This window comes from Protopterus annectens, chromosome 7.part0 (genome assembly GCF_019279795.1).
Source record: "Protopterus annectens isolate FY-2018-M chromosome 7.part0, PAN1.0, whole genome shotgun sequence".
Taxonomy (NCBI): domain Eukaryota; kingdom Metazoa; phylum Chordata; order Ceratodontiformes; family Protopteridae; genus Protopterus; species Protopterus annectens.
The window spans coordinates 298,154,733-298,168,922 of record NC_056739.1 but is presented as its reverse complement, the minus strand read 5'-3'; the positions used below and the strand labels follow the sequence as shown (position 1 = coordinate 298,168,922).

The following is a 14,190-nucleotide window of genomic DNA, read 5'->3' as shown; positions in this document are numbered from 1 at the left end:
AGATATCATTGATAAACTCACCAAACTAGGCATCAATCCTTGCATCACTAGGTGGGTTGCAAATTGGCTCACAGACGAGACCCACAGAGTGAATGTTGTGGATTCCAAGTCAGACTGTTGGATCAGTTATGAGTGGAGTCCCACAGGGCTCTGTCCTGGGCCCTGTCCTGTTTGACATCTACTTCTCAGAAGTCCAGGCCAACACAGGACTCTGGCTGACCAAGTTTGCTGATGACTGCAAGTTAGGCGTCATTATCAGCACCAAGTGTTGCAGACATCCTTCAAATGGGCCTCTCTGAGACCAATGACTGGTGTCAGAACCATGATTTGAAGCTCAACGTCAAAAAATGCATCATCCCCTTTGGAAAAACTCAGTTCCCACAAATTACCACATTGATCGGTGCCCAGTGAACACTGAAGGGGCCATAAGAGGTCTGGGCAATCAGGTCGACAGCCACATCACCTTCGACCACCACATTATCACAGTGGTCAGAAAGTCCTCCTACGTGGCACATCTTATAACCAAAGGTTTCACATCCAGGATGAAGGTAATCATCCTTCTCTACTCATCCCTCATTTGACCAATCAAATGTAATGCTCCGTTTGGCATGTACCTGACCAGGCACCTACAACAGCTAGAGAGGCCACAAACATACCTTACAGAAAGAATCCTAAGCCTTAAACAAGTCCTACATGGACAGACTCGAGAAACTTCATTTCTATCTCTTATCTACTTATTAGAGGTGATCTCTGCTTGACTTGCAAAGCCATATCCGACCCAGCCGTACTTGAAATGCTACACCTAAAGAAATCCCAGCCCCTCTGCGCCACACGCTCCAGAGATCACAACCTCATTAGCCAAAATTAACGGAACATGTTGGAGGGACAGGTTCATCTCTGACTGCCCGTAGTCTGGAATAAGCTTCCCATTCATGTCAAGCAGAGCACCTCACTGGCCCTCTTCATGAGAAATCTTGACGAGTGGATGGGTAACAAAGTTCACTCCAGGGATCATTCTAGTTGCACTACTGAATATGGGCACTGTGAACTAACATGGGTTGGCATGGTGCCTGGGCAATTTTTTGGGAGGGCTAGGCTTGTAAAGTCTCCAGGGCCATTAGCCTAGTACACACCTATGAACCTAGAGAAGTTGGCTTACTCTTCCACTGTTGAAATACAAGCCAAGTGAAATGTAGAGTAAACTGATAGTAGTGCAGAACAGTCTGGCTTAACCAAAGATTGTGTTTCTAGCAAATAGTTGCTACACAGTATTACATACCCTCATGTTAACTTAGTAATTGGATACAAGTTTGTAAAATGAAGTGGAATGTTTACTAAAAGGTAATTAAACGGTATAGCTGGATTTAAGCTTACAGTGGTGGATCTGGGGGAAACAAATATGTTGAATAGTGTGACAAAAGGAGGTAATGCCAACATAGCTAGCTGGAATTTTGTAAATTGTCATTTGTGAATATCAAACTAATCTCTGCAAGATGCTTGTGTTACAAATGTATTAAAACTGTATGTCATGTGCATCTCAAACTGCTTTGTGCAGAAGTTTGTGTTTAAAGGTATTTGTAAAGTGCTTGTGCTTAAAATGAATCCACAGTGTGCCCTGCTGGAAGAGAACAGAAATCTATGTGCACTATTGTGACTTTAAATATATATGTTAACAGAGGAAACTGGAGTGTTGACCTCAATCCAGTAAACTTTAGAAAAATATTTGTAATTAAATCACTTTATAGGGTAGGTCATAAAGATGTTTCACTGCAGCCAGAAGCAGTCTGTACTACGAAGCTTTTTGTTTTTGGGATGAACTAATTGCTACTTTGGAAGCATGAAGGAATGCAATTGTTTTATGACTCGCAGCACCTGCCAAAGATTTGTGCAAAAGCCCTTGTCTGCGTATTTTTACAGGTAGATGCTAAATACTGCCAGCTTCCAGCATTGGGGGTTTGCATGATAACTAGAAGTCAGATGACCAGAAATGTCATTTTGCAAGCTATCTCAGCTGTAATATTTTAGATATTTTGAGACATCTGTTAGTGAGACAGAGCATGCTCTCTTGGACTTGACAAGAACCACCATTCACCACATCTGCCTTGCACTAAGTAAGTTATGAGTTTAGTAACTCTTGGATATAGTCAGGAATATAGCGAAGCTTAGTTTAGGTTTTGTTTTTCTTTATTTGTGTGTGCCTGTACTGCAGTGTTTTAAATATTTCCTGTGGTTTTGAACTCTGTCACTATGAATATATATACAGAGTATTGTATTTTTCTTTATTATTAAATATATTTAAACCTTTCATTGTGGCTGATCTTTGTATAGATGTTTAAGTTTTGAGAGTACTTGCATATGTATTTGGTGACACTGTGTGGACTACTCCTAATAGCCATGCTCTTGGTCAAACTACCGTGTGTATTAGCATTGATATTACACAGTAAAATGTGACACCCTTTGTTAAGGGCCCTAAAGTAGCTGATAAGGAGCGACTGGTGGCAGTGGTAAATACCTTATAGTCTGGGCAGAAGGGGGCATGGCTAGTAAACCTGTGACAGCCTTTCCCAGGTGTGTGTGTGTAAATCAAATCTGAGTGTCAGCTACTTGGGCAGGGGCACACAGCACTGATTGGACAGAGAGGGTGCTGAAGGTCTTGGCTTGGTCACTCAGCTGAGATCTCAACTCTATAGCTGTGGCAATGAGGAGTCTTCTTAGAGATAAGGAGAGAGAAACCAGCCCCCGGACAGACTGTGGTCTCTGTGTGCTCTTAAGGGAAATTGCACTTGATGCAGAGAGCTGCATCTGGAAATGCTATGCATATACCTGTTATCCTCCCAGTGAACTTTTCTCACTGTTGCCAGTGGTGAGGATTGAGGCTGCTTGATTACTGGTTGGCAGTGGTGGATCATCTCATATTAATTGGCTGGCAGTGGTGAGATCACCACATCACATATTGGAATTCAGTAGTGTGGGTATTGAACTCCTGTAGCCTGTAAACAGTGGTCACTAAAGAAGGTGTTTGTACTCTCAAGCAGCCACATGGTAGACATTAAGAGTTTCATATTACAAGTTTTATTTTTTGTTGGTTTAGTCAGGGAGAGCAAACAAGGATGTCAGTGGAGGATTTATGGCAAGCTGACCAGGAACCAGTTGGCTGATGTGCTATGCCAGATAACTGGAACATGCCAGCCTGACTAAAGAAGTGATTGCAGCCTTAACCACAGCTGCATCACAGACCAGCAACCAGGAAGACAGCCATACTGGCCTTGGGGGGATGTACAGTTCTCAGAAAATGGACAGTTCAACTTTTTCTCAGAAGACTTAAAAATCCGTCTGGAGTTGAGGAAACTTGAACTGAAGGCCAGACATTTGGAACTAGAATCAGCAAAGAGACTGTGGGAGGAGAAACAGATGGAATTAAAATCAGCAGACCGACTTGAGATGTCTGGAAGCCGAAGAAAATGCGACAGAGGCAACATGAAAAGGAGATGCCGACTCATCGCCAAGGTCATGGAGCTATTGAGGAAAGAATAACCATACCCCAAAAACAATAAGGGTCAGTTATCTTTTTTCCCAGTACCAGGAGGGTGATAATTTTGGTAGTTTTATTCATATGTTTGAAAGAGTATGCAAACTAAGGGCTCTGGGTACAGTTTCTGACCCCCTTAATCCATGGTAAAGCTGTAACTGCTGTTTCTAAATTGTCTGATACTGATTGCTGAAGTTATACAGTTAAAAATTGTTGATTGGAATGCTTTAACACCTGAAGCTTATAGAAAAAGTTTTGAGTAGAGTCGCAAGGCAAATGAAGGTGTGCGTGATTATATTGCTGAGTTAAGCACTTATTTTCATAAGTGGGTGAGTGGGTGTCAGGTCACCACTTCTGAAGGGCTGGCAGACCTTTTGGTGAGGGAGCAAGCCCTTAGCACTTTGCCTGAGAAGTGCAAATCTGGTTGGCAGATAGAGAATGCAACACTGCAGATGAGTTGGGGGATAAAAGACCTATACCTAGCAGGCAGGGCATCACTGCACAGGAAAGGGTTACCCAGTGCTGTACATGGGGTCTAAGGGAACCCAGGCTAAACAGCCCCAATAGAGTCCTCCATTAACGGGGGAAGCCACTAGTTCAGGTACAAAGCCAGGGTTAAGGGTTAAATGTTTTAAATGCAACCTGTGAGGCCATGTAACATGTATATGTCCATGGAGGCAAGGTGAGGAACAAGAGGTGGGCTAGCTAGCAAGTGGGAATAACAGAATGCCAGTGGTAAGCCTCTGACCTCTAGCCATTGTGAAGCTTGCAATGGTTAAAGAGGAGCACTATTTGCTTGGGCAATCTACTCCATCAGAGCTTTAGGAGGGACCCCATTCTAAATAACTTTGGTTAGGGTTTACCTTGACTGGGAGTATGGAAAAGGAAGCAAGCAAGTAGGTGTGTTTTGAGGATATCTCTGCGGATGTCCTGATAGGGAATGATTTTGATAATGCAGTACCTTGTATGCATGCAGTGACACGCGGTCCGGTTTTGAGACGGGCATGTGGGTCTGGTAGCCAGGGGAGACCCAGACAGACTGCACACTTGAAGCCAAGACTGGTGTAGTGGTTACTTCAGGAAGGGAGATACCTTGTAGCAGCGAGACTGAAGGTGAGTCACAGCTGCTGGGTATTGATGTTCCGTTGGACAGAGTGAGTGCAAGGGCAAAGGCAAGTAGTAGTACCCCGGCTGGCAATGAGGCAGGGCTTTCAGAAGATACCATACATTTTGTGGAAGGGGAGCTGGGAAGGGTAACTGGTTGAGACAGGCTCATCTCTCAGACCTTACATTACAAGGCTTGAGGGATATAGCTAGGGAGGCACCTGCTTCTCAAGGAAAAGGGGTATCTGTATACTGGGACAAAGGTTTCCTGTATAGAGTGAACCCTTGAGGGAAGATTAGAATACAGCAGTTGGTAGTTCCAAGAGCTTACCGTTTGGCACTTACAGCCATTGGCCATGACATTTCCTTTGCAGGTCATATGGGCATAAAGCGTACCAAGAGATGTGTTCTGCAGAACTTTTTATTGGCCTGGGATTTCCAGGGATGTAACAGGGTACTGCAGGACCTGTGAGCAGTACCAAAATGTAGGCAAGGCAGGAGATAAGGTCAAAGCTCCTTTAATGTCTTGTCTGTGATTGAGGAGCCGTTTCAGAGGGTAGCTATGTATATTGTGGGGCCTCTGAGTACCCCAAGTTCCACAGGAAAGATGTATATCCTAGTGATAGTAGATTATGCTACCAGATGCCTTGATTGGTTGGACAGAGAGGGTGCTGGAGGTCTTGGCTTGGTCACTCAGACCGAGATCTCAACTCTTTAGCTGTGCCACTGGGGTGTTTTATTGGGGATCTAGAGAAACAGAAGCCAGCCTTGGACTGACTGTGTTCTTTGTGTGCTCTTAAGGGAAATTGCATTTGATTCAGAGAGCTACGTCTGGAAATACTGTGTGCCTGTTATCCTCCCGGTTAATGTTCACCCACTATTGCTAGTGGTGAGGATTTGAGGCACCTTGGTTACTGGTTGGCAGCGGTGGGTCATCACATATAGAAAGAAAAATCTGTCTGCTCACCTAAATATTCTTTTAACCTTGACTTTTGTTCCACTGAGCCCTGTGAGCTTTGTGAATTTATAGAAGGTAACTGGCAAAGCATAAGTAACAACATACTTGCTGATTTGGAGCAATTATATCACAGTATGGAAGAAGTACTAACTGAACAAATGAAAATGACTCTCAGGCTACTACTGCTACTTAATGACATTTCTGGGAAAGTACATGATCTTGTGCAGAATAGCAGGACCCAAATTCCTCCTGCTAATCCAAGAAGGTGCAAGTGTGTAGCTATTACTGCCCTTGCTGCTATTCAAGATTGTAGCTTAGGGGTCCTGTGCCCACCACATAAGAGAAGCTACAACTTTATTCTTGAAAGTTTTACTTTCAGCTGCAGCTTGCCAGTAAGCAGTCACACACGCTGCATTCCTGTAGTAAGACAGTTGCATATTTTCGATAAAGTTCTGCATCTGCACTGAAAACCATTTTCCCTAATATAGTCATGAGTTTTATACATATTTTCATGTTAAGAAAGTGATTGCAGTTTCAACCATATATTTGCATTTCACATCTTTTTAATCATACTAACCATGTATATTTACTTGTCTACAGTATATGTACATTTGTGTATGTATGATATATTAATGTATGTGTGTGGATATGTATGCATTTCCTTTTTAATTTAAAGAAATGTTCCTGTATAGGTGTTATAATGCTGAGGAGCTATTTGCAATGATTTGCTTGTCATGTGCTGCACAGTTGCTCTAGAGACGAGTCTCAACAGAAATGTACCTCATTGAAACTGCAGCACACATCTTGTGCCTACATTATTTGCTAAACCTTCTGCCATGACATAGTTTGCAAGGAATTTGGTGCAATAGCTACAGGTTGTCCATAGCTGCAACAATGTTCTCAAGTTTGTATTTAGAAAGATCAAATCTTTGCTCCCAAAAATGCAGATTGCCATGATTTTTTTTGTGTACACTTTCTACTGTGCTTAGCTGAGTGGGTGTGTACTATGTAGTGCTAGCTATTCACTCCATGCTGTTAATGCTTTATTTCTTAATATATTCTACCCCAAAATCCCTTCAAAAAGAGTTGCATTCTAGCATACCCACCGAGTTACTCCTGTTTTGCAGTACACACATCTTTTCCTGACATGGGCAGGTGAGTTTCAACAACTCATCCACATTTTCAAGGCGGTTACTTCAGTATTCCTATTCACTAGTCAAATTCTTCACAAAGGGTGTAGTAAGGGTGAAAGCGTCTTTTGTGCAGTAGCCAGCTATTGCGCGTGGTTTGCAGGTATTTTAATTTAAGTGTTGGTGCTTGTCATAAAATTTTACATAGATTCTACCAATTTATTTTTCACTTTGTATCCATTTTCCTTGTGCTAGTTTCAAACATGAAAAATTCTTGTGTTGTAGGAATTTTGGGAGATCAACATTTTGTATCATAAGTAATTTTTTAAAATGTTTTTGTAAGGGTTGCTTCTGCAATTTTTTCTGTAATGCTCAGACAGTATTCTGTGTTTTCAGCTTTCTGATGTACATATTGTGAATTTTCTACATCTTAAATCTCAGCCATTTTTCTTCTAGGAGAAAGTCATGATTGACAAGAACACAATGACCTGTACGTCGAGGTTCAATACACCAGTTATTTCGCCATTTAGTAGAACAAATGGATACAAGGCAAATAGTTTTCCCGTCTCCATGTCTGTAGATGTGTACTAGGGCTGTATTTCTTTTGGTGGTGGTGCATGCTGTGGTGAATTTACTGGGATGGGAAGTTGATTAATTTCATTCATGGGGTCCCTTTTTCTTTAACACACTAGATTTAGTTTCGAGTGAAGAAAAACATGCTACTTGTCATGGTGTTAACAGGTAAAATGTGCCTTTTTAATTGCTGTGGGCTCACTGACTGTTTTCTCTGGCTTTGTTGTCTTTGTGGTGGCACATTGGTATTGGTGGCTAATGAAGGAAATAGCTGTGTTGCGTATCCAGTATGAACTTGTATGGCTACCTCTGCATATGCTTACTGGTTAACCTTTTGTACCTTTACACAGACAAGGTTCAAGTAATCTGCACACCTGTTTTGCTATCCAAAAGTTTATATGCAGTATTTCAAATGCACCTGCAACATTCTTCAAAACAAGGACAGGAATGATCTGGAACCAGTAGCAAATGTAATAATTTTGTAAAGTTCCACGTGATCTATTTGTTGTGGGGAAGTCCTAGGTATATTTGGGGAGGTGGGCTGAGACACCATTGCTTTAACATTGCCTTTAAGCAGGGCCTGTTCTGTGTTTAATGACTGAGAGTTAGTGAGCTGGTAATGGTAATTGTCTGATCATAACAGATTTTTGCCACCACACCCGGACTGAAGAATTTTTTGGATGTTGCAGCTGCACTCTCAATATCTGAACCCAAGGAGGAGTTGTTGCACCATGAGGGAAAGACTAGAAGAACCTTGATACTAGTTAGATTTTGTCCAGTAGCTTTATTTCCACTGCCTGGGCATTGATGTTACTGAATGAGTAGATTTAGAACATACTATTTCTAGAGCTTTCACAGATTTTAATCTGTGCAGTGCTGTGAATGATAAAATGTGGTTAGTTCCTTGTGTAGTGCAGCTTTATTAGAAGGATGCTGGCCATGTTTTTGTAAGCAAAGGTTTTGAAAGCCTTGAGTTATTTTTGTTCTCTTAAAAGAATGTGAACTGATTGTATGATGAGAAGATGACTGCCAGACAGAATCTGTATTTGGAAGACTTTATCTGCATATGCTTATTAGATTATTTTATATTTTTTTATACAGGGAGAAAGCTTCATGCTAAAAGATGATGTACTAAAAGAGCTGTTTCCAGAAGAGCGCGTCTCCCCAACTGGAATAAGGTTAGGAATAAGCATTAAACAGAAGTTTCTGTGTACTTCTGTTTTATTTGTAGTATGTGATTTTATCTATTGTTTTTGCTTTGATGGTGTGCTTTTTTAGAAAGCTTTTTTGTTCTCAGACAAAAAGGTTCAAATACTTCATACTTCACTAAGGATGGTGATGGAGATCTCACTTTGGGGTTGAGCTTGAGTTAGTAGAAGTGGGGCTGTGAATGGACTTCTCTGACTGGAGACTGAACAAGAATTTCTGTTGCCGTTAGGTGGAAGTTTGTAGTAGTAATTGTTTGATGCTGAATGGTTGACTTTTGTGTTCATATGTGCACATGTTAAGTCTCTGTCGCTGTAGTTGAGAAAGAAAATAGAAATATGTTCATACTACATGAAGCTCACATGTGGTCTCTGCTTGATGCCATTGACCAGAAATCTAGGAACCCAAATTATGTCCATGGAATATTTTATACTTTAAGCTCAGTCGTTTCTTTCATTTTTTAGTCTGGCTTGCTTCAGGAGTTTCCTTAAGTATTTTAGTTGACCTTGCTCTTAATAAAGGCCTCGGAGAACATTGTATTCTTGCCATGATTGTTTTTGTCTGGTTGCTCTGTTTTGCCTTCACTAATTGTTTTAATGCTGCCACCACTTTTGTTTTTCAGCATGCAAACTGAAGATTAGGTCTAGTATCCCCCCTCCGAGCATTACTTAGTAGGTTGTCTGTGATCTGGAGCATGTTTATATTTCTACATGATTGTTGGCAACATTAACACACCATGAGATCCCTTTCTACTGCTTTTCATTGCATTGAAAGTAGACCAATGAGAGCTAGACCTAAATGCGAAAAGCATGCAGTCTTTGGAAAGCGAGCTCTTCATATAAGTTTGAACATTTTGGAAGCTAAAATGCAAAACAGGTTAAACATGGGTATTATGAGAGCACGATCTGAAAGGAACTGTGCAAACCTTGTATTGAAAGACCTATCCTGGTCCTAACTTTGCTTTACGATCATTCCTCAAAGGCCTTTTACCTTTTAAAACTTCCGGTGATGCCATTCAGAGTATTATAGTTTAAAAAATGCATATATTAAGCCCTGTTTGCATTTATGCCCTATATTGTTTTGTATTTAACCAAGTAATTGCAATTTAAATGCACTTTCTGGTTGAGACTTGATCCAAGTTGCGTAGTAGGCAAATGGAGATGAAAAGAATCAAACCCTGCAGCCTTGACTACAGAAATTAGCTTACTAAGATCTTAGAGCTTCAATCGTCTGCCCTTACTGCTAGACTTAACTTTGAAAAGTCAGAGATTAGTCAGTAATACCAGTTATTAGATTTTCATAGTTACTGTTCAGAAAATGCATTTTCATAAATGTATAATAGGCCACGGTGGTGCAGTAGTTAGCATTGTTGCCTCGCAGCAAGAGGTTCTTCAGTTTGATTCTCGGTTGGAGTGCCTTCTGTGTGGAGTCTGTATGTCCTCCTGCGGTTGAGTGAATGTTAGACATGCAGGTAAGTGCGTGCATGTGTGTGGGTGTTCCTTCTTTGAAGGTTGTGTGCGCTGGGCTGGCATTGCAACCCTATAAATCCACTGCCAATCATTACCAGATAGGTGATCCACTGTGGTGACCCCTAACCGGGAAAAGCCGAAAGACTTTTTTTATACTAGGCTAATGACTGGATCCTTATAACTCTAGCCACAATCTACATCCATTGGTCCAAGTTGTCCCCTTAAATAGGGTTAGGAAGGAACTCTACTTCCTATGGATGGGGGGGAGGCAATTCCAAAGAATGGTAATTGTGAGAAACCTCTTTGTCACAAGCAGAATTTAGGTCTTTTTATCTAGTAGTTCTGATTCTGTTTGAAGATGTGCAGAAGGCTGATCAAAATATGATCCAGGGATGCCTTCTATGCCAAACAAAGATCACCTCTCAGTCTGTATCTTAGAGAGTAGAGGCTGGGCTTTGAAGTGTCAAGTGTAAGACATTTTGTTTACTTCCTGTGCTTGTAAAAAAAAAAACCTTTGTATATGTTCCAGTTGTTGCATGTGTTTGGTCCGCTACATACTGAAAGGGACATTGTGCGGTCATGGGTCTGATGAGGGCCAAGTACAGTACTACAATGACCTGTTTGGACCTAAATGCCATGCCTTAACTAAGTTGAGCAACATAAAAGGATTTTCTTACTACCTTGGAGACATGCTTGTCAAAGGCTAGGTTACTGTCTACATGAGTTACCAGATCCCTGACAGTGAATCAATGTATAGGGGTGTTTTATATTGATGTAGTTACCCGGGGAGGCTGACTTCCCAAAGTCTTCTATAATTCATGTCTTGGCATTGAGTTTTAAGCCATAGCTTTGCCACCAAGCATTTGTCTTAGACCTTCCTGAAGGGTGTTCTCATATTGGGCAATTAAATGATTGCTACCAGTTTCCAGTCATCTGCAAACTTTGTTAGCTAGAAGACTCCATGGTGAAAGCCAATGTCAGGTGGATGCCAAAGAGGAGGGGTTCTACCTGACATAGTCGAAACCACACAACACCGACAACCACATCACCGACACCACATATTCGACAGTCCATAAACACGAAACCACATTGACAACCGGAAAACACGAAACCCCATACACTGCACACACCACAATCACAATTAAAACAAAAACATCCCCATTCCACAAACCACACACACAACACAAGCACACCAAAATCCTAAGCCCACACTAAACCTTACCCTAACCCTAACTCACTTAACCCCTATCGCTTCCTACCCTAACTCACTTAACCCACCCCTATCGCTCCCTAACCTAACTCACTTTAACACCCCCCCTATCCTCTCCCTAACCTAACCTCACTTAACCCACCCCCTATCGCCCCTAACCCCAACTCACTTAACCCACCCCTATCGCTTCCCACAGACCGTCAATCTCCACACTTACCTGCTCAAGACCCCTACGTCCCGTCACTACCGCACATACTCACACAGCCCCATCCCGGCATCCCCGGCGTTGGTGTTCTCATCCGGCGTGTCGGTCCTCTGCATTGTCGATGTTCTGCCACTCGCGACCCCGTCGGTCTTCTTCGGTAGAACCAGAGGAGGGCTAGGTGTTGGCATAATGGTTAGGTGTTTACCTTACATACACAAGGTATCGGGTTTGATTCTCATATTGGAAAGCAGGGCTAGCCTTAGGAAAAGGCCCTCTGGAGTAGTTAACCTAGTAGTTACTTATAGAAGTTGAGATTGCATAATGGTCAAGACGATTATCTCAAATGCACAAGGTTCAAGGCTCTATTCCCATCTTTGAATGGAATTCGGCTAGGCTTAAAATGGCCTCGAAGGGCAGCTAGCATAGTAACCCTATGAACTTGTGTACCATGGTAAAGATGTGCAGTTCTATCTTGGGGGTGTTGTGTGTAGTAATGTGCCAATTTATCTTTTAGTGTTGGGGATTGGTGTAATGATTTAAGTTGTTTACCTTAAAGTCATAATGTATAGGGTTTGATGTCGCCTTTTGAAGGGAAAACCGGCTAGTCTTAAAATGGCCCATAAGAGCAGCTAGCCTAGTACTTGGTTAAGAACTTGAGAGGGTTTATAACAAAGTATTGAGAGCTCCACTGGTGACTGGCCTGTTTGTGGAAGTGTCCTCCTCATTCTTTACCTCTTGGATCCTATCAGTGAGCCAGCTAGGTATGCAGAGTGTTATAAAGGGGTTTATGCCTACTTCAGGAAGTTTGTTGATGCCTGTGTGGGGTATTGTCAAATGCTCAAGTCAGATCCAGGTAGGTAGTATGCACCACTTTCCCCTCATCCATTGCCTTAACGCCTTTTTCAAAAGAAGTCCAACAGGTTCAGTAAGCATAGCTTTCTTTTAACAACGCCAGACTGTGATGGATCCAGTGTCTTGGATGGATGTCCTTGTTAATTATCATGACTTTGCAAATAAGACTAATCTGACTAATGTGTCTGTAGTTAGGAGGAAGGATGCGCACCACAGTCCTTCATTCTCATGGCACAAAACCTGGTTTAAGACTTTAGTGACTCCAGAGATATTTTAGAGCCTCCAGGAGGCATCCAGGGATGTTATCAGTACCCATTGAGTCTGTGTTCTTGGCTTTAGCGAACACAACCAGTAATGCTTCCTAGTTATAGTTGGAGGGGTTACGTCTGAAGGTATTTCTTTGGGGATGGTTGTGATGAGAGGGGCGGAATTTGTCCACTATAACATGTTTGCTATATCATCAGGCTGCTCTTAAAGTTTCTCACATAGCTGAAGAATACCTTATAGATAATCCTTCACCTGGCAGGCCATCTTAATCTCAAAGTTGGCTTTGTTTGACTTAATTAGCCCTCTCAGTTGACTGTTTAGTTGGAGAGCATTTTTACCTTATTGGGAATTACCCTTCCTGGTTTTTTTCATTTGTTTTCCTTTTTATTGTATATCCTGTTTAATTTGAAATGCCACCAGGGTGTTTTTTCTGTTGATATTTGTGGGCTAACTTCTGATGGGTACAGCAGCCTTTGACATGGTTGTACAGAGTTTGAGAGCGGTAAGCTGCTGTGTCCTTAGTGTTTGGAGGGCCATTGAATTTTGACAAACCATCACTTAGTCAGTTTGCCTTGGTATAGTTCCTAACCGTTACTGGTTGGACCAAGGTTGTGGAGTTTTTCATTTTGGAGGACACAGCTTTATGGTCAGATCTTGCCAGGGAGGATGAGATTTTGGGGGGGGGTGTAGTGTGTTCTGCCATATTTATAGGTTCATACTAGGCTATCTGCCCTAGGGCATTTATAAGCCTAGCCAGTGTGTGTTTGGCTTTCGCCACCCATTTTAAATTAATTTTGCTGTGCCTTTTTTCGAGGTTAGTATATTGTGCCTCTGTCTAACAGTGACACAGAAGTGATACCCGGGGTAAACCTACGATCTCCAATCCACTCATCAAGATTCCTCTTGAAGAGAGTCAATGAGGGACTCTGCCTAACCTGGACTGGGATTTTATTCCAGAGTGAAGGGAGCCTCTGGGTTATGAATATGTCCCTCCAGCATGTCCTATTTATTTCAATGCTGAGGTTCAAATCTCTCGAGCGCGTGGCTCGATGGGATTTTGATTTTCTGAGGTGCGGCATGTCCATTAATTCCGGGTTGGACATGGCTTTATATGTCAGGCACAGATCGCCTCTGAGCAGGCGGCATGCCACTGAGTAGAGCTGGAGTTTCTTTAACCGGGCAGCATATGGCATCTGAGCCCTTTGATCCTCTTGGTGAGGTACTTTTGGGGTCTTTCCAGTTGCTGCAGGTGTCTGGTAAGGTACATCCCAAAAGGGGCATTGTACTCAATTATGGGCCTGATGGATGAGTAGAGAGGCATGATGACCTCCCCTGATCTAGATGTGAATCCCTTCATGATTAGGTGGGCTATATAAAATGTTCTTCTAACCACTTTGGCCACGTGGTTGTCAAATGAGAGATTGCTAACAACTTGGGTCCCCAATTACTACTTCTGTACTTAATGGATTACCACCTATGTGGTAATTTGTGGGCACTTTGTTTTTGCCAAAGGGGATGACTATACACTTTTTGGCGTTTAGCTTGAGGCCATGGCTCTGGCACCATTTGTCTGTTTCTATGAGGCCCTTTTGGAGGATGCTTGTGTTGGCTGGAGAGTAGATTATGGCGCCCAGTTTGCAGTCATCTGCGTACTTGGTCAGCCACAGTCCTTCCGTGTTGGCCTGTA

At 42.3% G+C, this 14,190-nt stretch overlaps 1 protein-coding gene across 5 annotated transcripts in view; it reads left to right on the top strand.

Moving 5' to 3' along the window:
• Positions 1-14,190, top strand: part of LEMD1 (LEM domain containing 1) — a 372,161-nt gene that overhangs the window by 246,057 nt on the left and 111,914 nt on the right. For 4 of the 5 annotated variants that reach the window (XM_044076814.1, XM_044076813.1, XM_044076812.1 and 1 more), the window contains exons 7-8: positions 7,178-7,270; positions 8,396-8,472. In XM_044076814.1, coding sequence (XP_043932749.1) covers positions 7,178-7,270; positions 8,396-8,472 — 170 coding nt within the window. The remainder of the gene's footprint in view (positions 1-7,177; positions 7,271-8,395; positions 8,473-14,190) is intronic. The other variant, XM_044076815.1, reaches the window with a different exon arrangement.